The sequence below is a fragment of the Gymnodraco acuticeps genome, unplaced genomic scaffold, assembly GCF_902827175.1.
Source record: "Gymnodraco acuticeps unplaced genomic scaffold, fGymAcu1.1, whole genome shotgun sequence".
NCBI lineage: Eukaryota > Metazoa > Chordata > Actinopteri > Perciformes > Bathydraconidae > Gymnodraco > Gymnodraco acuticeps.
The window spans coordinates 552,626-578,524 of record NW_022990206.1 but is presented as its reverse complement, the minus strand read 5'-3'; the positions used below and the strand labels follow the sequence as shown (position 1 = coordinate 578,524).

Sequence of the window (25,899 nt, the reverse complement as noted above, 5' to 3'; positions counted from 1 at the left end):
GCATCTTTATATAATATAGTCATCTATAAATATGGAACAACACTAGCAGTCAGAAAGCAAGTCCATGGGCTGCTTTTGGAAAGAGTAAAAATACCAGAAACAAAAACAACAAACAGATGAGGCTTTGTTATTTTAGTTGAATGTTTTATTCAAGCAAAAGGCATTTAGGGAGAGTATGGCACAAATGTACTCAAATGACTGGTGTAGACAGGAGAGGATGGTGACCACACATCTGTGATAAAAACCAGGACTGTTTCAGCTTGTCAAAATACTTCACAATTTCCTTAATAGTTTTATCACTCCAAAAAATGAGCCCATCTTTATTAATTTGAGTGACCATAGTATCAACAATGCACCGTGAAAGCAAAATAACCACTATGTCTTAAAAACTACAGGAAATGCAACTTCAACAGTCCTTGCAGTAATGCAATTCATGAGTGAATATTAAAATGCATGTATTTGAATATGAAGAAGACAGCAGCAGGGAAGGCAATCATCCAGTGTGCCAAGTCTATCTCTACACTCAAACACGCACGATGCTCAGCAGCCGTGAACCCAGAGACAACAAACACCTACAGCCTCCCTAAGATTAGTTTTAAAAAAAAGCTATTGTTAGAGGCATAATAAAACTAAAATATCACACGTGAGAAGAACTCTGCCTTGATCAGGTGGAATAAAGGCCAGTGTGACTAAACAGAAGACTTAATTACAACGTTAATTAGCTCAGCTAGAAAAGCAAGCAGCACGTTTGTACAGTTGGAGCATTGAGAAGGCACTACTAGTTTACTCACTGCGCTATGATCAGTGAGGCAAGGCTGTATTTTGGCTGTTCTCCATTGGAGAAACCTATTAAGGCATCTGTCTAACACTAAATGTTCCTAAGTGTTGTGCTTGAATATATAACAAAGGCAACTTCATGGCATCTGATTGATACCATTTGCAACTCTTAAACCAGTGTAGTACTTTTTAACTTCATGGCATGGTCTCTTTCCAAGCCGTGAGTCTTAACATATAGGCACTTATCTTAACGCAAGCTCATACTAGTTCATTGTTACCGAGTCCTTTGTGAAAGGAAGATGGACAGCTATGATCAGGTGGTTCAACAGTGTTACTGGTTAGCTTATCTGTTGTCGGGTGACCAATGAAATTCCTCTTTATTCAATCCAGAATCAAACGTCTTACACATAGAAATGTTTTAACAGTTAACCATGTGCATAAATAAAATAAGGCAAACTCATCCCATCATTCCCAGGTTGCCTGAGACATCTAACTATAATGGAAGGAGTTTCTGTCTGAATGTCTGTCCTTCAACTTTCTCAACAACCGTTCATACAATTGACTTCACACTTGGAAGGTATATTGCTGGGGACACAAGGGAATGATTATATTAGTGGTGTAATGTACACACTGTGTAGTGTTTGAAACAGCATGCTATCTATTTTCATCCATATTTGTGTGAACATTTGCAGCTAAATGAAGTGTTTACTCGAGCATTGCTAGGGGATGAAAGGGTATCACGGAGGGTGTGTTGCCCAGGAGCGTACGCCACACAGAGATGAGTGTGAAGTTTTTTGAATGAGCGTTTCTTGAGAATGATGAAAGCAGCAATACCAGAGACCAAGCTATCGGCACGTTTAGAAGAGGCACAGCACTAATTCAAAAGTGACAGTATAGTACAATTCTTTGTCTAAAAATTAGGAGAAGATTGGAAATGTTGGCATCTGAAAAGTACAAATGTGTATGTGTTTGAGAGGGATCATATATTCAATGATACGCAGGGTTACAATACAAACCGACACACAGAACAGTATATCCTCAAAGGCACTTCTCTTAGTCTGGCACACACACAAATCAATGGCTATTAATCAAACATAAAAAAGTAAATATAACTTGAGGAGAGTTTACAATCGCAATTTTCAATTCTAGTCCTGAGTTTGAAGTATGTGTGTGTGCTTTTGTATACGTTTGAAGATTGTTTATCTTTATTTTTTTTCATAGGTTCATGCAGTTCAAGTTGAATGATTGACCTTTTTCTATATATATATGTTTCTGTTTTCTTTGGCAAGTGGCAAAGAATTCCATTAGAAGTGTAAAGATGTCTGGTATGTCGTAGTAATGCAGGGTTAAACTCTGGTATGGTGACATTCACTTACTCAGGCACATTTGCAAACACACACACCCCTACCCACTCACTCACTCACACACACACACTGAGGGCAAACCAGGACAAGGAACGAAGACCTCCTGCCAGGAGAAAACTGTGGAGCTCAGTTGCCAGTAATGGCATGTTGTCTTCCTCTGAGAGATTAAATATGAACGTTGCTCCTCTCCTCTTCTTCATTGTATTCTCCACTCCTCCTCCTGTTGTCGTTTTTGTTGTGATTTTAGGAGTAATTCCAAACTGTGAATGAAGGAGGTAAAGGATTTCAGATGAAAGACTTGGAAGAGGATATGTTTATTAACCAAGGAATGTAATGGCAGAAACAACAAAAGGATGTAGTATATGTATATATCTACACACTTTTAATAGATTTCAATATCAACAACCCAGATCCAACTAAATTCTTAGTAGAGTAATTACAACTCTGGCAACTCATTGGAAATCACAGCGATTAAATGATAAAAACTGTAACAACCCTGGCGAAGAACATTACCACAGGTTTGATACTCACTAATAATGATGATGATGATGATCACTATGACAGCTATCAGGATGGCCCACATCTGCAAGAGGTAAGGGTTCAGCCTAGTCAGTGCCACACACATGAACTGGGATTAAGATGTCTATTCATTTGCAGATTAAATAACAATCGAACTTTCCTTTAACAATATTATTTTAATTTAATTATTTTGTGTGTGAAATTGAGCATGAATACTTTTGTATCTGGCAAAACAGAAAACATTGTAATTCCATTTGTTTGTTTTATCACTAAACTGTGTCTAGGCACCTTGCAGTTCTTCCACCAGTACTTCCTCTTCAGCTTGGCAGCACTGGTTTCAAACTGGGAGGCTCCGGCCTGCAGGGCGTCGGCTCTGTCGTCCAGTTCAGACAGCTTCTGGTCCCGCTCCAACACTTTGTCCACATTGACACGCATAATATCCACCACCTACACACACGGAGAGAAACAAGAACAAAACAATTGATATCAGTACTTTTTATAATGTCTCTTGGTGTAATTGATGTGGATGTAGGGTGATCCTGACTAGACACCATTAAAGATTGACCAAACACTGATTCACCTTGTTATTTTACAATTATAAGAATATATTCCAAGTGCATCCTAAGCAGAATGGCGACATTATTGCTGTAAGTGATGAGTAACCTCTGAATCCACAAATCAAGATAAACAACACATTACCGTAAAAGGTTAAAAAAAAAATTAAAAACCTTCTGCTAAATAAAATAATATGCCTAATAAAAATAAATAAACAAAGCCAGGCAGATGTGAATGTACACACACAAACAGTCTTGCTGACTACACATAACCCAAATGTTCCACTGATCCACAAACCTCACAACTGCCCCTCCTTTCAGACAGAGAGGCGGGGCGGAGAGAAGTGTGTTTGGCCATGCGGGTGTTGCGTAACCGTGGCATGTGAAGGCGGAGTGGCAGAGAGCACTGATTACAAATTGTGATGATTCATAACGCCGTTGCCAAGGGTTATGCAAGTATCCAGACAGACATTATGGAAGATGGCAGTTACATAGCGGCTGAAGATGGAGAGGGGGGGGGGGGGGGGGCAGTTGTTCAATAATAACAGTTGGCTAGGTGAGAAGAATGACGCACACTGGGAAAGGCAGACTGTGTAGAACTGCCTCTGATGTGTCCCAAGGCTCTATAGGTAACATTTGGTTCTATCTGACATCGTGAATCTGAAATTGAAAATCTCTAATTTGGAAGAGTAACATGGTCTCTGATGTTTGAGCTTTCCTTCAAAAATAATAAACTGTAATCAAGAATTTGCGCATAACTAATAATACAACATACTTAAATTGAAACTATTTGGCATTATCATCCTTAACAACCAGTGTTCAAATGTAATAGTGGAGCTTTAACTGGATCTGGTATACCAGCAATCAGAGATGTCTCATACCTCGTCCACCTGGGCCTGGGTCTGATGTAGGCGCCTGTTGCCTGGCGCGGCGCCAGCACCATCCGGACCGGCTGCTGACCTGATGAGATGAGGACAAATTAAGAGTAGATATTAGCCTTATGGATTTTACAGAATTAAAAATGCATTAAACTGTTCAGGCACATACGGATAACAGCAGGTGATAAGTGAAGCAAACAGCCCAACCATAATTGCAAAAAATCATTCTTATCCAAAGTCTCTAGGCTATATCTAGACAACATGTGACTTATATCATTTCTGAATCAGTCAAATTCATTTAAAATATTGTACAATTGTAGGTAAATGAACTGATATCACTTTTGTTGTTAATTTATAATTCAATGTATTTACAGGCCGTTTCTCAATGTCGAGTAAACCTGCTGCAGAGCCACTATTTCAAGTATACTACGTCATCGAGTGGCGCCGAAGGACAGTTTAAATGCATGTTAAATGCCCAGCATTCGGCGCCACTCGATGACGTAGTATACTTGAAATAGTGGCTCTGCAGCATGTGTACTCGACATTGAGAAACGGCCACAGTCTAATGTTCAAAGCACCATGATGGAGTCTGCCACACTGTAAAGGCCTTTTTTTAAGGTTGGTGGTTTAATACTGCCCCCCTCTGACATGAGTCAGCACTGCTCTGCAATAATGACACTTCTCTTGAAAACAATAGGAAACTTGAAGCGGAAAGATCGTTTCGAGGTGATCACACCAAACTGTAGAGCGTACACAGGATGTATCTGGACTCTGGGAAAGAGGCCAGTGTGGCAGTTTGCACCAAATGCTCAGACTCAATCCACATTAAAAGACTGCTGTAGATGAATCACTGCTCTTCCACTCCTTTACATGCAAAACTGTTATTGCACACCCATGAATACTGAAATACACACACAAACCATGAATTATGCTTTTATATATATATAGAATTACCAAATTAAATATGCATACTTTATAAAAAAGGTATGAAACAAAAGTGAGATTCCAAAGAAAGAGACCAAAGAACTTAAATCGTCAGCCGCTCAAGTCACTTCCTTCTTACAGTCTAGGTTTAAAACATCACAGTCAACTGGAAACTGTTCTGAACACCCTACTTAATTACTTAAGGAAAATAAATCATGACATGACTCCTTCCAAAAGAAAGACAAAAAACTAACAAAACAATGGTGTAAAGGTGAACTTAACCGTTGTCATAATGCTTTTTCTCTTAAAAAAAATAGTTCAAACTAAAATTCTAAGATCCAGAGTTACATTTTTGTTTACAATCAATGTAAATTTAAAACAACCACATTTAAGATCTGAAAGCTGTAAATAACCTTTAAATCTATTCTCAAAATCCACATTTTCTCGTGATGGACAGCCTGTCTGTTAACACATCAGGTTCATCATTCTTGTTGTAATGCCACCGGATATACCCCTGCAACTTGTATTTATAAAATCTCTCAGACCTTTCTGAACAATTTCTCAATGAATAACCATATCTTCTTTGGTCCTTTACACATCATACATCCATACTTGTCATACCACAAAAAGCAAAGGTGTGTTTAACATGGATGATGACTTCATTCTGTTTAAGTGCCATGTCCGCCATGTGAAGGCCTATTGACGGCCCCTTTGGTTCCAGTGACGGTTGTAAGCTGATTATTGTGACTGTCTCGCATCACTCATGACCCTAAAGGTGACATGTGTTCATAGATGTAAAACCAACAGACCGAAGATACAGAAATAGTCTGAGTAGTGCTGTATTGTAATGATTGTATTGCATTGTCATATTGCCATTAAAGTAGATTATTGTTAACGGTTACTTTGTAGATATGGATTCCTTCCTGTATTATAACCAGCTGGATAGGGACGCGCGGAGATTTGAAAAGCGGCCCAGTTATCCCTCCAAATCTCCAACAGTAGTTAGCTAGGACATTATTGCTTACAAAAGTTATTAAACCTGTTGAAAAGAGCCTGAGAGCAAACGTTTATATTCTTCAAACTATACATGAGAGGTTGCAGGTAATAAGTTACATCCAGGGATAACATTATTTTAGTAAACACAGTTTGAAAACTTGACTCAAGAGTTTGACCCAAAATGTATAAGAGATATGAATTTAGCTATGCTTACAGTTTCCATAGTGCATTGTAGAACTGAAAAATAGGCGTGCACATTAGACGGTTAAGGTCATGGTTGTGTGTTGTGAATGTAATGTGCATCACACTGAACCGTTAGCTGACTGCGTTAACCTAGATAGATAAACTTCGCAAACATGTCAGCAAAGTCAAACACAAAAATCTGACTTATCTTGATTAAATGGTCCCTGCAAGGCCGACATCATAAAAGCACTTTTCCCAACATAACACTGTCCAACTTTGATTTGATATTTTAAAAATAAATTAAAAAAACTCCCATTGACTTAGCAAACCACTAATACACTTGGTACAATTTTTTGAAACATTTGAAAGCAGGAACTATCTTCAGAAAGGAATAACATTATCCAAACAAGTACTATTCAATTATGGATGGATTTAATTAGGGCTGTAAAATAACAGTTTTTTGGTTTACACTTTCTGAAATAACGTTTTATTCTCATTGTTTTAGATATCCTTCCTATGTTTAGGGTGGTAGTAAAAATAATGGAAAGCGATTATGATTTCGCTTGCTCTGTTTTTCTATTGTAACATGACAAACAGATCACTAAGTCCTAGCCACACCACTTTATACCTCTTCTCCATATAACGTCAGTTAATAAACGTTACTAACAAAGTATAAGGTAAGCCACTGAGACATGTTCTGCTTAAAACTGACTTCACCACTACTTTTACCTACTTTAACTTCTAGTGATTCCCAATTACAGTTGCCATATTTAAAATGTACCTCGGAAATGTTTTAAAAACTGAAAGTAACCACGTAGCTAGCTCTACCAAACAAACAGCCTGAACACGGAGAAAAGGCTAGGCTAGCATAAAGCTAACATTCATATTTAACGATACGCAGCTGTTTACGGTATACAAGCCTGCACTATATTTCTTACTTTAAATGTCTAACGTTGTTTAACTAGCTAAAGGGAGAGGACATAGTTTGTGTTGGGAACATAAACACATCCCTGCGATAGTTAGCTTAGCTTAAGTCTCAAAACTACGATTCTAGCACTTGTTGCTGCTAGTCACAAAGTTTTGGGCGTTTCTTTTTTTTTTTCTGTGATCCTGTTTTCACCAAACTACCCGGAAGGTCGATAGGCCTACATGACCCAGGTTTGACCGTGTTCGATTGCAATGTAAAAAAAAAAGTGTAGAAACATTAAAGACTTACATTGTGAAATGAAATTTCTTTGAACGACCGAAGCTGTTTCTTGTGTGCAGGCTAAAAGCTAAAGTGTCAAGCCGTAACAGTTACTGTCGTCGGTTGTTATGCTGCCTTTCCGTGCGCTTGGAAAATGGGGATATTGACACGTATGAAAATTACAGATACTTTATTTACTAAAGAAACATAATAAAGTGAGAACTTCATTTTTTACTTGGTGTAGCAGGATGTGATGATAGTTGATTTTGGGATATTATATTATATATGGAATAACTTTTAACACAATCATATATACGATATAAATTGTAAAGATAATGACTCTATGTGAATTATTATATATCCACTGTATCATCATGCACAACATACATATTTGGTGCTTGGTTCCCCAAATAAAATATAATTCAAAAAGAGCTCAATTGATCGGTTATGTTGTTACAAGTAAGGAAAGTACTAATAATTACTACTTGAAGTGGAAAAGGTTGATTTTACGATGAGAACTTGAAGGCAGCATTAAAGAGGCAGTAGCCCGTTGCCTCTTGTGCATAGCTACAATTATTAACGCATAACATTAACTTAAAACAGAAGGTAGATTGTACTTGAAAACATTGCAAATATCCAAATTAGTAATTAAAATAGAAAATGTTGGTCCTTATATTTGTCTCATTACAACCTCCATTAATTGGTTTGATCAACTGTCCAGTTATGCGAGGAAACAGTGACCGCCCAAGCCCGTGATCAGCATGTGACATAGGAACGTCAGCTGTATGTCGTGTAGATTTTAAGTAAGAGTAGGCCTACTTCAAATGTGAAACACTTGGAATCAGAAAACAAACAAACAGATGGATCATCTTTGCGATTTGTGCATTCCTCTGATTTATAAATAGAAACTACACAGAGGGCAAAGATATGCCTATTTGCTTCAGATAACAACTAAAGTGTACACATCTTCATGAAATGCAACAGGATACAGGCCATGACTGTAGTGTGTGAATAGTTAAAGTTATTAATCAGAAGGTTAGTGCCATTTCCCTGTATTGTTTTAACTTGATGGATTAATAATGATACCAATACAACAACACTGCATACCAGACACACAGGTTCAAATTGCAAAGTGAGACCTATACACAAAGGTTTAAAACCTCCTAAAAAAAAGAATCCTAAACTCCCAGGAGATAAATGTCTTACAGACCACTAATTCTTAAAGACCCTTTAATTAACAAACAGAAAACATGCATAACATATACATCTTATTTATTGAAACGTGTATAAGCTGAATAGTTGCTCACATATTTTAGAAGTTATAATATACTGGACAACGTATTTAATATGGATACATTGATAAAGATATTTTATGTTTATTTAAACATAATTTCTAACAAGGATAACTACTTTTTATTTTCAAACTCAGTATCAAGTCACATGCTGAACTGTAATAACCAAAGACAGCAAGTGCTAAACATAAAACAATAACAATTGGAGTTAACAAATTAAAACAACAAGTAAATAGAGCATGCAAATTCATCCTTAAAACAAATCATGTTAATTGTATAAACCCTTTGTTCAAAGGCTTATTTAAGTGGTCAAACTTTGTATTTGACTTTTATAGTGTATTACTAGTTGCTATGCTTTTCACCGATATACAATCAATCAAAGTTGCCCTTGGTATCAGGAGGCATTTAGGAAAGCTGAGCTTCCCTCCATACCAACAACATCGTCGTGTTGCTCTTTCCCTCTTGGCTACATCCCAGATCCTTCATTCGCCATAGACTCCCCTCCAGGGATCGCCTACAAGGCAAAAGTGATTTTAGGCTTTATACGTTTATCCATAAACTTCTTGTGTAAAATAACTAATATGTATCTATAAATAACAACATAATGTAGGTAAGATATAAAACCAAACTTACATTGTGTATTCCTTCCTGAGTAGCAGCCCCATCATACAGCAGGCTGGAATTCTCCTCCTATAAATAAGTTTGTTAGATTTTATTCCAAATGTAATACATACATTACAACAAAACCAGGCTGTAGTTGCTTATAGTATCCATACAAACTGAAAATGGTTTATGGAACAACATTGTTTGCAACAAAGAAACAACATGTACCTAAACGTCTTACAAAATGACAGAAATCCTAGTTGATCACATTCCACCTCTCTGCTGGCTTTCATGCTGTCACCCGATATTAGCAGCAGGTGCACTTAGTAACAGAGTCAATGTTAATGGCCTGCCTTCACTCTCTCTCCTCATTGCAAGCAAGTACGAACACGGTAATGGTGGACGCCTCAGTGACTTGCTTGATTATGTTACACATTATCCCTGTCGAACAGAGGAACGCTTCTCATCCCTGGAGTCCAGGTTTTGGACACACATGGTCTTATTCATAGTTTCATGCGCATAATCCCTTACCATGCAAAGACCCAGATACCCACACAGATTGATGGCACTTTTTCACTTTTGTTTACATGATCTGTACACTGAATCACATTAGTAGGACATCATTGAACAACATGATTGTGATCCACCAAAACATGAAAAAAACAAGACTAATTCAATGTCAAATTAATACATTAAAAACATTCTAATAATGCTACATTCTATTGCTACAACATTGACCACCCAACTGTCTCAACATAATAGTATTTGTTATCAGTGTGGAAATTGCAGGTTTTGAATATGTAAAAAACAATGATAACCTTGGTTTAACAGCCTATTCATCCACACAACAGCAGATTATTAAATGATTTAAGATTATATAAAAAGGCAATTGGGAAAGAAAGTACAAATGACAGTAAAACTTACATATCCAATATGTTCTGTTTCCATCAGTTCTCCAGACTCACTGGCCTCTGAGCTGCAGCCTCTGGGATAACACTCAGAATCACGCTTCTCTCTTGTTTTTTGAAGGAAGTCCATCGCTGTGGATTTCCTCAGCAGTGCTTAAACATAAACAGGTACCGGAGACATAATGATTGTTCAGATAATAGCAGCAAGGTTGCATTTTCTCAGTCATTCTGTGTCATAAAAAAACTCACCTCCCTCGCATATGTAGGGTATCATGAGCATTAGAGTCAGTAGTGTTGCAGCCATGTCCTCATGCAGGTTCTTCATCTCTCACACTGTTGACTGTTGAGCCCCCCTAAAAAACTCTGGGAACTTTGTGTTTGTCACCTGAGAAATCCCCACGCCCACCCCGCTCTGAGGATCATTCCAACGGGGACAATGGGTTTGTACTTTGCAGTGGGGAGTGTGAGGGGTTCATACCCTGACTATCAGTATTCAGTGTTTTAAAGGTCTTACGAGAGTGATGAGAGCCTGTTGTGCCTGTATTACATTGAAGAGTGCAGAGTTATTAGTATTATTATTATTAAAGGTCAATTTCAAAAGTAGAAACTTTGTTGAACAATATACATTTTCTTGACGTTTGATTCCCTATGACTAAAACAAAACTGCTTAACTTAAAGGTCACCTATTGTGCAATATCCACTTTTTCATGTATTTTATACATAAACATGTGTCCCCTCTGCGTTAAGAGACTCTGAAGGTTTCAGGAAAGAAGATTTGCTCACTTTTTGTCCTGATCCATTTATATAAAAACCTGTCTGAAAATGAGCTGATCAGATGTTGGCCACTTTATGATGTCATAACGTTTTTTTGGCTTGTGTAACCATTAGCCAATCACCAACCAAGGTAACCCCCCACCCCCCCTTATCACCTGAAACTCCTCCTTGAGCACCATTGTGTTATTTTTAACCAAATATCTCTCAGAAGGGCGTGGGGAGTGGCTCCTTATTTTCATCTAAAGTAACAGACAGAGAATCAGCACTTTTGAAACACTTTTAAAAGGATTATTTAAAACGCAGAGATAGAGACCAACTGTACTTTCATGCTCAAGACATTAAAAACTTGATTCTTGATAATGCTGCCACCTTGTTACTGCATAGACAATATTTAAACATACATAATAAAAGTCAAATTCCTGTTGATAAAGTTATATAGATCAAGTTTGGATAAATAAACTTAAGACAAGATATTAATGAGATAAATATGTCCTGATATACACATCTGCATTTTCTGTAGCTTTAAGACGGTGTTCAAAAACTATGTTTGAATAATCTTCTATTTGAATGTAATGACATGCCAAAATATTAAAGACTACAAGTTGAAACTGGCGAGCCAGTTGAACCTAGAAACTTCCGATCCGTAATCGGGCTAATCCAGAGTCTTACTTCTTATAGGGAATAAGAAGTTTGATAATTGTATTATTCTATCTGAGACATTACATTACATTACATTACATTACATTACATTACATTACATTACGTTTTCCAGCTTTCAATCAGATAAACCCCAGAATGACATAATGTCAAACTATCTGTCCATACTGAGCTGCAACCTCTCTGTCACAGTGTAGCCTGCACACACTTCTAATAGTTGAATATATTTTTTTAAAAGGACGCAAGCGTAACAATATCACTCACAAATGACAAATGACAAATGTGTCCAAGGGCGTCACTTTGTTAGAAAGTGGTGGGGACAATTTTCCAGATTTAACATACGCATTCTGGTACTCTCTGAAAATAAAATAAACCAAAAAGTCAACATTTACTTCAGGCAAACAGGTCGAACAACATTGCTGCAAGCATGTTTTTGGGTCATTTTAGAGTCAAAATAGTAAGGAGGAATTATATTTGTTGACTTTTTTTTTTAAGTGCAGGTCAAAGTGGGAGAAATGTTAGTTTTTTACATTTTCTGTTAAAAGTCTAATTACATGTCCAAATTGAACATCTTGACACTAAACCAGTGTTCTTGTTTATTACATTTCTTTGTGCATGTTATTTTTCAGAACATTTATAAATTATACTTTTAAAAAGTGGTGGGATTGGGAACATGTCCCCATCATCCCCAGTCCAAATGACGCCTATGATTATGTGTCATACACACAATCCTAATTGTACTCCCATCAGATGAGATGAGTTTAAGGGTATAGATTTTCCCGGTCCATCATCAACATTGGAGTCACTGACGCCTGAATGCCTGAAGTACCATACCGAAAATGGTTGCAGTATTAACATAATTAAAAGAGCATTAGCCAGAAAAATAGACCATGTGCTATTGTCCATAGAGGGCGCCACTGCCGCATACTAAAGTTAGTCTTTGTTAGTCATTGTTTTCATTGGGATTTAAATACTGTTCTTTGTTGCAGTAAATCCATAAACTCACAACATTGGATTTTGAGGATTTCTTTTACATTTTCAGAAAAGTTTAATCTGGAAACTTCACACGCAGGTATGAATGCACACTCTTTATTAGCTCCTGCTGGTGTCATTTAAAAGGTCAGAGGCACATTTTCTACAGTGGATGCTGAATGGGCTGTTCCTCTGATCGCAGGTATTGTGGCTGGAGGAGGGAGAGGGGCCGCAGAGAGCAGAGAAGTTACCAACTGCCTGGGACTATTTTCTTGTGTAAAACCTTTGTTTGTATTGATTCACTGTAAATATTAGTTCAGTCAGCTTTGGTGGAGGTATCTGCATGGAGTAAAAGCACTGCAGGTTTTTTTTCTTGATTACATTCATCTGCAGCATCGTTATCATCGTGTGCCTGATTGACCCACAGTCGTTTTATTCCTGTGGGATCATGTGGATTATTTTGGCGATTATGGTGGCAGCAGCGGCTGCTGATGGGAGATTGGGATGTCAACTGCCCCGTGAATGGAGACCTCAGACAGAAGCGTGCCGTGCGGAGATGGCACAGATCATAGTGTTTGCCAAGGTGTTGGAACTGCACAAGGAGTTTTACAATGTGTATGATAACTACCTGCCGTCCGAAAACGAGCATCTTTTCTCCGCGGAGATTGAGCTGCTGTGCGACCAGGCGTGGGGCAGCATGCTGGAGGTCCCTGCTGGATCCAGGTTCAATGTTACTGGCCTGGGCTACTTCACCTGCTTCTCCTACAGTGTCACCAAAAACAACAACTACTACTTCTTTCTAAGGTGAGCACTCTAGATATTCCCACTTAATCTAATCAGTCATGAAAATGTTTTATTGTCAAAGATACCCAGAGCAAAATGAGTTGGAAGCCTTAGTAATTTGAGTTATATAAACTCTAAACTTGTTTTCCCCATTCATTTCCAAATGATACACTCTACCAGTTAAGTGTAATTCCATGTATTTAGGCCCTACTATAAATAAACTTAACCCTACCAGGGTTTGCACTCTCTTTTCCTACTGTAGGTGTCTTCACTCTACTACCCATATTTCCTGTTCAGAGTAAAGACAATGCTTAAAAAAGGTTGCAGAAATGTCGAGAATCAGCAGTAGCTTTGTCAATTTGGTTAAGACCAAAATTCGTTTTTTCACTCTGGGGTATAAAATCACTGCCTCCATTTATTGGAATGCATCCATGAATTGGACAAAGTTAATGCTTTGATAATAACCAACTGGGAAAGGAAACTGCATAGCAATTTGGTACGTAATCTTCTGCATTAGATGTTGAGTTGTCCCTGGCAAAACTAAATAATGATTTCACATACAAATAATCCACCATCAATCCCTCTGTACACTTGAGAATACAGTATGTGGAGCCAAATAATGTATCCAATATACATCATCCATACATTTGACCTCACCTCCTCCTGGCCCATCCTCCTGTCAAAAGAAAAGCAGAAATTCTTCATACATGTGTGAGATCTCACAGAAGGAAGTGAAAGGACCCTAGGAGGATTCAATCAATCATTGGCTATATTGAGACATTCTGCAGTCAAAAGCACTTTTAAAGTTATTAATATATCTAATAGCCTGCCAAATGCTCCACTCATATTTCAAAGATGTGTGTGGCAGGTTAATACTTAAATGTCTGTGTTGGACAGAAACAACCCTGTTACTCAGGAAACGTCTATTGCATTCCAGCCAGTGTAATTACAGAGCCAGACATTTCCCAAAAAGCTTGATGGTATAGGACCACCTTTTGTCCTGCTCAAACACACTGGTTTGCCGCTAGATGAAGGAAAAAACGTGTGCTGACAGGCCTTCACTGATATTTCTGCTTTTTCTCTCAAACAGATGAAGAGTTAGATATTCAGAGGGGGGCACTGAAAAACATTCCTGAAGTTTAATGTTCAGCTGTGCCGAATGAGGGTCTGCAGCAGCAGGGCCAACCACAATAGTATTCGTTATAGCATATGTTGCACATTATATTCACAGAATCACACACTCACATTGTGTGATTGTGTATTGTTGTGTCTAATGACGACTAAAATATTATTTAGATGATTTCACTGGTTCTGGTTAATAACCCCTCCAGGGATGACTTTGCTGTCCCCTGTTGTGTTGCTGAAAACATCCGGACATTATCCCCTTAATCAGCCCGGCGACCAACATCGGAAACTTCCTGAAGCACTTGTGTTTAAGTATGGACCTGATGATGATTAAGACGCAATGATTGCTCCAGTAAACATAAGCAGATATTTTGCCAGTGTTTACCAGGGAATGGAGAGAGCAACTCCTGAAAGTCGCTCCCGCATATTTTTCTGTGCAGCAGATTTTTAGCCCACCAGTCATGTAGACCTATGGGAAAAGAAACCAAAGCCCAGATGGTGTCCAACTTTTCTTTTTGATTCTTTAGGATAAAAAGAACATGAGATGTAACAAGCTAATCAGCTAACTTTAGAGGTGGTAGGCAGTTTTGTTAAAACTGGGAGGAGACAGGCTAGCTGTTTCCCTCTGTTCCCGGTCTTTATGCTAAGTTAAGCTAACTATCTCTTTGTTTTTAGCTTTATATTTACACATTTGAGGTAGTGGTAGGCCTAATGTTCTCATCTCAATCTCATGAACGAACAGAATAATAGTATTTCCCAAAATGTCAGAACTATTCCTTCAAATGTTCATTTAGCTAGTGGAATTACACATTGATGTATCACCATGTTTGTTTTGTTTATTTATTTTTATGTATACTAAATGTCAACTTTCTTTGAAACTGGAAGAAATTAGATATGGCCTGACGAATTGTTTTCATGTCCATGGCTCATGTGAGACTCCACCTCAAAATGCAAACCTAAAACAGATCAGTGTTGAATTTCAAAGGGGTGTTGTTGTGGCAGAAACACTGAGTCCCAGACTCGGTATGTGCAAGCCAAAACTGAAAAGTTCACATCACAGTCTCCAGTGGATATCTATTTCCTGTTACAAAAGCCCCAACAACACTTATCTCAGACCAAAAATAGTATTTTCAATCAATCATGAGTATAAGCTCCAAGGACAGGACAAATCTGAGCCTAGCAGGAAGAAAAATGCAACTCAGGATCTCTCTCAGGACCTTTAAATGAAACAGGCTGACTGTTCTGCTTGAGCGATACATTTCCTTTAAAAAAGACCTAGGCCTATATCTCCCTTTAAAAAAAGGCACACTCACAATCAAGTTTTTGTAATGCGTTGAGTTGTGCATGTGCTGCGTATGTACTACAAATGTATAAAGAGTGTTATGTGACTGTTTAGTTAGGTTTCCATCATCGTAGAGTCAACACAAGTTGCTCTGGATTCACTATTCCTTCTGACCTCCTGGTCACTGTGTTTACACCTGACTTCTGACCTTTTCTGTTGAAGCAAAATATCAGCTTTCTTTGAGCTCCATCAACACACAGATGCACACACACTCACACACGCACACACGGTCTCTGATGGGGACAACCATCTTTTGAGGTCCCTCGAGGGATGCAAGATGGAATCCAGATGTTTGAATACATGCTGCTCCAAGGCTTCCTCCCTCACACACTTCACATCCGAGGAGAAGATATGAATCATGCTCAGTAAATCCATTTGGCTTGTAGTTAGCTGGCTTGACTCATCTACATTGAATATGCATATAAAATAGATCAGGGTCTGCTACCAATTTCCAATATATGTTAATATGCAACCTTATATGGATGAATAGGTAAACTAAAAATCTATCTGTTGGAAACATTTTTTACATATTATTAGACATACTTTACATATTCTATCATAATGTTTTTTTAATTGAGTGATCAATTTATCACAGGACAGGTGAAGACAGGTACAGGTTTACACTAAACAGACAAAAGAAAAATATACTAGAAACAAACTTACTGCCTTATGTTTAGAGCTCAGCCAATGGTCAACCAATTGATTTATCAAGTGACAGGAAGATAATTGCCTTCCTACTACTTTGATAAGCAGTTTTTTAAATTGAAGGAGATTTTCTGCTGTTCCCATTTTTATATCATAATAAACTTAATTTGTAGGTTTTGGACTGACAATGCAAGACATTTAAAGACATCACCTTTGACTATGAGAAACTAGGACAGACATTTTCCGTAGGATTAATTGATTAATCAAGAAAATAATCAGCATATTTATCAATAATCAAAATAATAGCAAATGCAGCTTTACTGTTTTACACATGCACTTTTTTTTTACTTAAGTACATTTTTGCATTTGTTCACAACCAATACAATCTCTTCCTTTTCTGCCTTGCAGGATGGATGAAAACTACAACATCATTCCTCATGGAGTAAACTTCCAGGACCCCATATTCCCCGACACAGCAGAGAACCACCGCATGTTTGCCAGCCTCTTCCAGTTCGCCAACTGCACGTCCGGTACTCAGGTCCACAGCTTCACCCCGGAGTATGAGGCCCAGGAGGACAGCCGGGTATGTAGCCCATCAGAACACAAACAGCTTCCCGGTGTTGTTTGTCTGTTTTGAAGGGTCTGTCTCACACTCATTTAGTAATAAGGTCATACATTTGAAATTCGTCTTTGATACAAAAATGATTTGGGAACAGAGTTAGCCAGAATAGCCCGAAGTACTGTGGTAAACAAATAAAAGGGTTCAACATAATTTTGTTCTCAAAGGAATACTGTGAAGGAGCTGGCAAGCAAGACATGTTCTTAATGCATGAGAAACTAAACACACATTTCCTGAGGTTTTGGCGCAACAAAGAACTTACTTTGTTGAAAGGAAAAATCTACTTTAAACAACATTGTTTTTGCCAGCTTGTTGGCTTTTTGTTGTTTAATGGAGAATTTTCTCATGCATATTGATGGCATCGCTAACGTATAAACACCTGAATGTTCAGACATGTCCAGTGCAACAACAGCTCTTTGATGACTTTAAAACTATTAAGTTTAAATGTCAGAATCAAAAAACAAGTGGTGTTTTACATGGATGTTCAACAATCAAGTTAGGTGGAATAATGGAAAATGTTAAGGTTCATTGGACAGAACACAAGTGTAGCCAAAATACATGATAAATATTAAATTAAGAGGATTCCTTGGATCACTTTCTTTGGACTGGAAAAATCTGCTCTCTATCTTTTTATGTAAACAGTATTTTTGTATGTCCATCCTCTGAGGGATACTGAGAAGAATTTATGGAAAGTTAGAAAATTACTAACTTGAGAAAAAACCAGGGAAAGTGGATACATCGTAAAAGTAAATCCTTAACAAAACGCTTTCTGGAGGATTACGCAGGACAATGCAGATTGATTGCATCTAAAGACCACTTATCTTTTTAATGCTGATGGAAACATTTCCTGAATCAATAAGCTTCAGCTCCGATGTTTAATTGATTAAAGCTAATTTTACCTAAACACTATTGCCAACATTAACACCTGGTGCTCCTTGACTCTGTACATTTCCTGCATCTCATCCCAGAATTCATGTGCCAGTATATAAATGGCTTCCAGTCAATTGTCACTGCTTTATCCCCTTTAATGAATCTAAATCCTTTTGCCTAATCCCCTTGATTTAGGTCAGTCTTCTTCTGTCTGTTTCCAATCATTTGCTGACTATGTTCATAAAAGCAACAATCCTTCATGGGTAAAGAGAATGAAACCATGGTTTTTATTTCCATTCACAGCAAACTTTTGGGTTAGGCCTGTGAATATAATTACAGAGCAACTTTTAGATATCAATGATGCTGTCTTACATAATTCTCATGATTAGATGTCCTCCTAGCAAGATAAAAACAGACTTTGTTTTTAATGGTACTGCGCAACCATTGTTTAGGCAACGGACCTAAAATCACATTAGAACAGATCATGTCATACGCATCCCATAATCCAGTCCACCAAAGTAAAACAACGCATTTATTCAATTTCTAATCGAAGAGTATCAGCGACCAACATATTATTTTAAGCATTTTCCCACAGTTTTGTGGTCCAAACACCAAGGCAGAAATATAAGCTTTAGCAGGCTGTCTGACTCCACTGTCCTTGATAGCTGGAAACAAAGACACAACAGATTGCTGCTCATAAAGAGTCAGCTTCAGTTGACATGGACCAAGACACATTTAGTTTCTTCTCAGATGTCAATCATGTTCAATATTAACCCTATATTGAACAGGTAGTAATACACCTCTGCCTTTCTTTTCTCTTGCTGTGAATGTCATGTTGAAAACACTAAAGCTTATCACAAGGTAATAAGTCTTCCACCCAGAGTCAGGTTTAAATGGTATATCTATGTCTCGGCTCCAGACTTTTTCAAGGGCAATTACCTAAGTATTTGTCTACTCTGCAACTTAGCCTGAAATAACCCTATAAACGTAGACGTATAAACCAAATAAATACGTTTTGTGTTTGAGTGTTAATCGTATACCTCGGGTGCCATTTTACATCTCCTGCTTTACATAACTTGGTTGTTCTGCTCGTGAACTTCATAATTCACATTAGAAAGTGTAATCCCTCTTTATATCACTCATGGGAAATAAGTAAGAGCACAGGGGAAAACTCCGTAGCTAATATTAAAACAAGTAATGTTCTAACCAGTGATGTGGGCCGGCAGCCAGCCACACATTTTTAACATTTCCTCAAAACCCTCGGTGGTTGTTATCTGATAGAGGGGGAATATACATCAGTGTTTCACGCTGGCCCCATGTGGAAGTAGTAGGATCTGTGGAGGAAATCCACACTCAGGCAGAGAAGCATGCAGAAAGAGACAGCTTGAGCTCGTTTTTCCACCTATAAGAAAAGGTCCAGGCCTTTGGATCGGATGTCGAGACTGCAGACATGTTGGGTTTAATCTCGCAGTGGTGTCTCTCTGAAACAGACTGAGCAACCTTTTAGTTATCTTGGTCCCTTCCTAAAGCAACAATGTGCTGTCAAAGGCTTTTATAAATGTAATGGTACAAACAGAGCATACAGTATATGAAAACTCTTGAATGTATTTCCATAAAATATCCCACAGCAAGAAGGGTATATCTTAAACATACTGAATGAACTTCTCGACTTCCCCCACCCCTTTCTTTCATTTTAGGCGACAAGCACTCAAAAAAGTGTCACTTTCTTTGACTGTCTCACACACAAATGGTGGAAATTGCTGAAAGCTCTGGACACGGGTTGTCAGTCCAGAAGAATGCCAGATGTGTTTTCTCACTTATGACTGAACCAAAATTAAATCCAGCATCAAAAACAGCAGGTCTGACAGGTGCTACGTCATAAACCTTACAAAAACATACAAAATCTGGTACTAGTAAAGAAATCTTGTAAAATATAAAACCCAAATCCTTTCAAAAATGCACATGTCCGAAGACATCTACAGCCAACTTTAAGTCATAGTCATAGCACACTGGCATTATAAAGTTTGAACAGAAAGTTTGAAAAGAGAAGCCATATTGATGCCAGCATTTCTGTTTTAAATAGAAACCTAAATGTACTGTCTTCATGTCCAACATAAAATCCTGCCTGGACACAGTAAAATACTGCAAATACAAACTCTAAGGTTAGTCCCAGCAGCATTAGCCCACTGGGACTAACCTGTTGAAAGTGCATGGCACTGTCATAGACTGTTTGTATAAAGCACGGTACTACACCATGAACTTTTAAACACATGTTTGCCTGCAGTGCACTTCATCAAATGCTCTGCATGCCTTTCATTCACATGTATTTCCTTGAAAAGTTGTATCAAACAATCTTTTTCACTTCCCTTCACAGCTGTTGTGCTCTGCCGTGCAGAAGGCTCTGTTTGAGGAGGAGGAGAAGGCCTGGGTTCTCTCCCAGAAGGTGCGCTCCTTGGAGAAAGCGAACGACCACCTGAGGGAAAAGGTGAAGACCATGAAACGTCTGCTACGCCAGGCCCAGCGGGCAACAACCAAGGAGCAGCAGACCCTCAGCCTCAAACAGCTCTACGGGTCAAAGACGTCCCAAACTCACCCCGACCAGGACACTGCTAGGGACCAGCCACTAAAAAAGGTCATCTCCACCAAAAAACAGTACAATTGACATTGACAAAGACAGAGCACTTCATTACATTCTTTATATCTTTAACATTATTAATGTGCTCATTCAAAAGGAACAATCCAGATTAAGGTCCTGTTATATGTTCAGTTGTATTTCCCGTCTGTCACCTACAAACAGAGGAGAATATCCATGTCTAAATGTGTGTGTGTGTGTGTGTGTGTGCTTTCACTTGACCTGTTTTATGGAATTAAATAAGGGATTAAGGATTTAAATGGCTTCATAGGAGTAAGAGTTCTTCATGTAATTCTCCTCAACTCTTAATTCTTATTCTACCTGTCTGTCCAATATCATTATGTTGTCTGAATTATTTACTTTCTATGTTAACCCCGCAACTTTTGCCTTTTTGGGCCTTTTTATTAGTTCCATTCAGTGGCAGCACAATATCTTTCCAATCATTGGACAGAGCGCTCAGCTAGCAGCTGCACTTTAAGTGGACAATGTCAAAGCATTGATACATTTAATATCTTGTTTGATTCTGTGCTGGACACACTATGCATTGTACACATGTTAGAATTAGTATCATAATTCAGAAATAGTATCATCAAAATGCTCCAACTCAAGCTCTTTATACAGTATATCACCTTGTTCTCATCAAACTCTTTTGACCAGAACAAGGTGATATAAACATCCATTTGTTCATTATGCTACGATGATTTCATATCACGAACACGAGTGTTTATATGAGTTACAGAGTAGCAGATGTGCCAAAGTTTAAAAAGCTGCAAGACCAAACATTACGTCACATCATTATTTTCGACCTGCTTTTAATTTCTTTGTATCTATTCATACGCAGGAAACTATCCCAAAGTGTATGCTTCTCAACATTCAGTTAATTATTTCTAAGAGTGCCTTTTCCACAAGTTATTCAATCACATCCCACTTAAGGAAAGTGTATATGTATTTGAAAACAGGGTGCTGAGCACTCATTTAGATCAGCCAGTGAGCCTGGTACAGGGTTGGCTTTGAAAGTTTTGCTTATCTTATTATACTTTGTGTAGTTACTTTATTATAACTTCTGCTCTCTCTAAGCAGCAGACATATGGTTTGCTTTGCCAATAGCATCCTTATTTCTGTAACAGTGTTTGCAGTTTTTAAATAAATAAATGAACTTTTATTAAATGTCCTTTGTGGTTATTTTGAATTGTCACAGTTGAGGTCGTCTTCATAACATCCATATGTATGTTACTTTTTGGGTAGAATTTGAAAGAAATGCACTATATGTGAAGTGTAATACATCCACAAATGAGAGCCTCTAAATATACAAACCTTTCATCATAAATTAATCTTCTGTCTTTATATTTCTTTGTTTTGCTTCATGACTTTTCCAGCTACAGTTTCATGCAACACTTTGAAACAGTTGTTATGGTCAAGGTGCAAACAACAGTGTAACATTATTTGATTCTTTCATCTGACATATTGAAAAATAAATGCGTTGAGCAAAACAGCAGAACAAAGTAGTAAAAGGTTCTAACCCCGATTGTAAATCTTCCTGCTTTCCAGGTATTCCCCGCTGATGCTTTTTGGCATGTTCAGTATGTTTTGTGTGATTCAGTGCTAATAAATCAATCATTTTCGAAGAACTCGTGCAAGTTTGAAAGGAAATATAAATCGTAAAGATGAATTGGCCCTATTTCGACCTTCTTTTCTCAAACTTTTGTCCAGTTTTACTTCCGGTGCACTTTCAGAGGGAAAACAGAAACATTTGAGACGCAAAATTGTCTTGACAGATGAAAATGTCAACACAATTTCCAGGAGAACCAAATGTCTTCCATATGGTGGCATAAAAGTGAGGGAATTGAGAGGCAGGGTTGCATGGCTGCTAAAACATGTTTTACATCAGGAACTCTCACAGGATTATTCTGCAGTTAAGCTGGACACCAGACGGACATTTACAAGCTTTCCTCTCGCGCATCGTTTGACCTGTGGAGCGAGGCGGGAAAGTGTTGCAGGGAACAGCTTCTCGTCTTGTCTCCTAGTTAGCTCTTTATTCTCCCCGTGAAATCTTTGCATCAGACAACCTAGCCTGCAGCCAACTGTCAAAATCCCATGGACCGGAGCCAAAGATGATATACACACACAGCCTTCTCAACAAACCACTGTGCACACACAGCCAAGCTGCAAAGCAGATGTCAGGCACTACCTCGGCATAGTGGTGGTCCCTCCACAGGACCGGCTATCTGTGGACTCAGTTTATTTATCTTGCCTTATTTTATTTTTTTAAATGCCGTTACTTTCTCTGCCTACTTCGGTTTCATTTTTATTTTTGTATTGACAATTCCAGAGCATCTGATTGGTCAATACATTATATATGTTTTCTTTTTTTTCTTTAACCTCCCTTTCTGTTCATGTTTTCTCCAGCAGCTACACCTAAGTCTTTCACTCCGCTGTCATTCATCGCTCCGCATGAAGAAATCCACCGGAGACATTTCTTACTTTGAGATCTTTAACCTGCCATTGGCTCCAATGTTTCTGTAGGTAACGGGCCTACTAGGGTCTGCTGGTGTTTCCTTTAGGAAAAGAAAACCAGCACTTCATGTTTTCAATTAGTCACCTTGTTAAATAAAAGAAATTCTCCACAACCTTCCAAGTTGCTACGTGAGGCTGCACATTTGTGATTCAAGCTACGAGCTAAAAACGTATGCTCACATAGCGTAATTTCCACGTCAATAACTTATTTCTTCTGATTGTCAATATTTAAAAAAACATGAGCTCACTTCTCTGTTTTACTGCCATGAAGTTGACTTGTTTATTTGTATCCATCTTATTTATAATGTTAATTCTTCCTACTAGGACTTGTCTGTTGTGTGTTGTGGGGCTTAAACTCTGACCACTCTGCTGTGTCCTGTCCTCGCATGCTATGGTCATGTTTCAGTTACTTTGTTTTTGTACATACAAATGTGTACCATGAATATTATAGGATAAAGAGGGCTTCCAGTTGCAACATTTGTTAACAGTATTAGTATACAGTAAGCGGCTGGTCTGTGCCAAAAAGTGTTGAGTTATGCCTCCTTTATCACACAAGGGAGTACTGCTACACTCCAGGCTCACTACGAAAAAGCTAATGTTTACGTTTTAAAAGCCGGTTTAAGATTAACAACAATCAAAGATTAGTGTTTTATCATGCTGAGATTGGCTAATTAAACTCAAAGTACAGCTAAGGCTCATTGACATTGATGTTTACTAAATGGAAAATGAACATTGACTTGATGGTATTTGGATCACCAAAGTCATTAAGATCCATCCGGAGGAGCATGTGAATGTGTGCAGACACAAATTTCAAAATATTTTACTAAAATTCTTGTGATGGCATTCGATTCCGATATTAAGGAACTCTGTGTAAATTCAGTCTAGTCAAAGTGATGCACAAAAAAGACGAGACATTATGAACCTGGCTTCTATTGCAGTTGAAACGCTTCCTCACCATTTTTTCATACTTGACCAACCGTACTCTGGCGAGGAGGAGGTGATTTTTCATTGTTGCCTGTCCACGTCTGTTTCAATAAGGATGACTGATGTGTGTGTTTGCCCCGAGAGACCTTGGCTGTTCCACTCAAACTAAAATCACAAGCCTCAGCCCCATACTGTAAACTACATCTTGGGAGCCCATATGGGGAGAAATGCAGTAATTTATGGAGCTAATAAAAGTGAACTTAGTATTTTTATTTTTGCACAGCCAAGTTATGGATCACAATTTGTCATTGCCACAGTTCTTGACTAAAAACGTGACAAAAGAAACTTTATTTAGGGCTTGAAATCACCTCAGGATTACATTTTTGTGATAAAGGTAAACGTTTTTTAGCTTCACAAGCAAAATACTTTTTTCCTTCCCTCCCCCCTTTCTTTCGTCCTCCATCCTTCACATGTAATTATTCCTTTCTTTGTCTGGGTTGCTGACAAAGTCCACAAGACAAGCAGGAGGAATTTGACTTCATGTGTTTGTAGTTAGCGCTGCCTGGCTGTTTTTATGTCTAATGGTTTCACTCGGGGTATGTTGCGTTTATGATGCTGTATTTTCCATCCTGAATGTTGACACCGTTTTGAGTGATTGTGAAGGATTTATTTTAGATTCATTAGGCACTGCATGTGATCAGGCTGTAGGTTGTCTTACAGCAACTTAAAATCTAAAAATAATTAGCTGTCCAGACGCAACAAAACGCAAACACATTATTCTCAATCAATCCTCTTAGAGATATTTAATGAGTGAACACATGGCGCGCCTCATAATAAGTCAGTCTCTACACTGAGTTACATACAGCCTCACAAAGTACAAAGAACACCATTAAACCATCTCTGTGCCATAAAACACATCCCAGTGCCAGGTGCTGCCCATGCAAGCAGGAAATCGCATCACCCTCCACAGCAGGGATTCTAACAAACGTGTGACCCGATAACCTGAGGTCATATGTTTTTCTTAGACAACCAGATGATAAAACAAAGATGTTTTACCTAAAAGAAAACTTTCCTTTCCATTAAATTGACTGAGGTTTTTAACACCCTTCAATTATTTGCATATAAAAACCTTAATGTTTCAATCAAGATTGCTCAAGAGCATAACCCGGCAGATATTTTGTTAAAGGCAGGGGACACTGGACAAGCTTGACACATTAGACAGACACATATTCAAACCTATGAACAATAAAGACTTGTCAAATCAACTCAACAGCACTTATTTGGACTTACTGCGCAGAGGAAATTAAATAATTAATTAAAGGAAATGTTAAAGCAGATTTAATTCGCAGCACTGTCTGCACCTTGGTTCAAACCCTTTCATTGAGATAAGGTTGAGCATTTTATTTAAACATACATTTCTTCCTGAAAAAGCAAAGTCCTGCGGTGTGGGTACGTGTGTTTTTGTATTTAATGGATTGGTAGATGGGGGTTCTGTACATTTATTTTCTCAAGGCTGGTTTTGTTGAAAGTTGGAAGCATACACTTGGAGCAGAATTTGTTCAAATGTAAAGCTGAAAGAACTGCTCTTATTTCCTAGTTTTTATAAAGAGTAAAGTAATATAAATGTAATTTATAAAAAAATGTAAATCAGTGAAATGTGAACAGAAACAGAATTACTCCAGAAAGTAGCAGCTGTTTTGTACTTGTGACCTGATCCAGGCAAATGACCGATCGAATGAATGAAACTGTGTTATCAGGAAGTTGTTCACATTGCACACATTTCACATGTTTCTACCCCAATGTGACCTCAGACGACCCAGAATTCCCCTCGTCATCCTGTCTCATGTGTGCTTTGATC

General features: G+C 38.1%; 2 protein-coding genes across 2 annotated transcripts; one reads left to right on the top strand and one right to left on the bottom strand.

Annotated features, from left to right (window-relative positions):
- Positions 1-127: 127 nt before the first annotated feature.
- vamp3 (vesicle-associated membrane protein 3 (cellubrevin)) lies at positions 128-7,529 on the bottom strand. Its single transcript, XM_034218294.1, has 5 exons — positions 7,412-7,529; positions 4,096-4,174; positions 2,949-3,107; positions 2,673-2,724; positions 128-2,401 (listed from the first exon to the last, which is right to left on the bottom strand). Coding segments are annotated over exons 1-5 (309 nt in total). The 5' UTR covers positions 7,414-7,529; the 3' UTR covers positions 128-2,384.
- A 5,267-nt stretch (positions 7,530-12,796) lies between these two features.
- Positions 12,797-21,770, top strand: ccdc3b (coiled-coil domain containing 3b). Its single transcript, XM_034218279.1, has 3 exons — positions 12,797-13,391; positions 16,891-17,065; positions 20,346-21,770. Exons 1-3 carry the CDS (start codon positions 13,036-13,038, stop codon positions 20,631-20,633), a joined length of 819 nt encoding a protein of 272 aa, XP_034074170.1. The 5' UTR covers positions 12,797-13,035; the 3' UTR covers positions 20,634-21,770.
- The last annotated feature ends 4,129 nt before the right edge of the window (positions 21,771-25,899 follow it).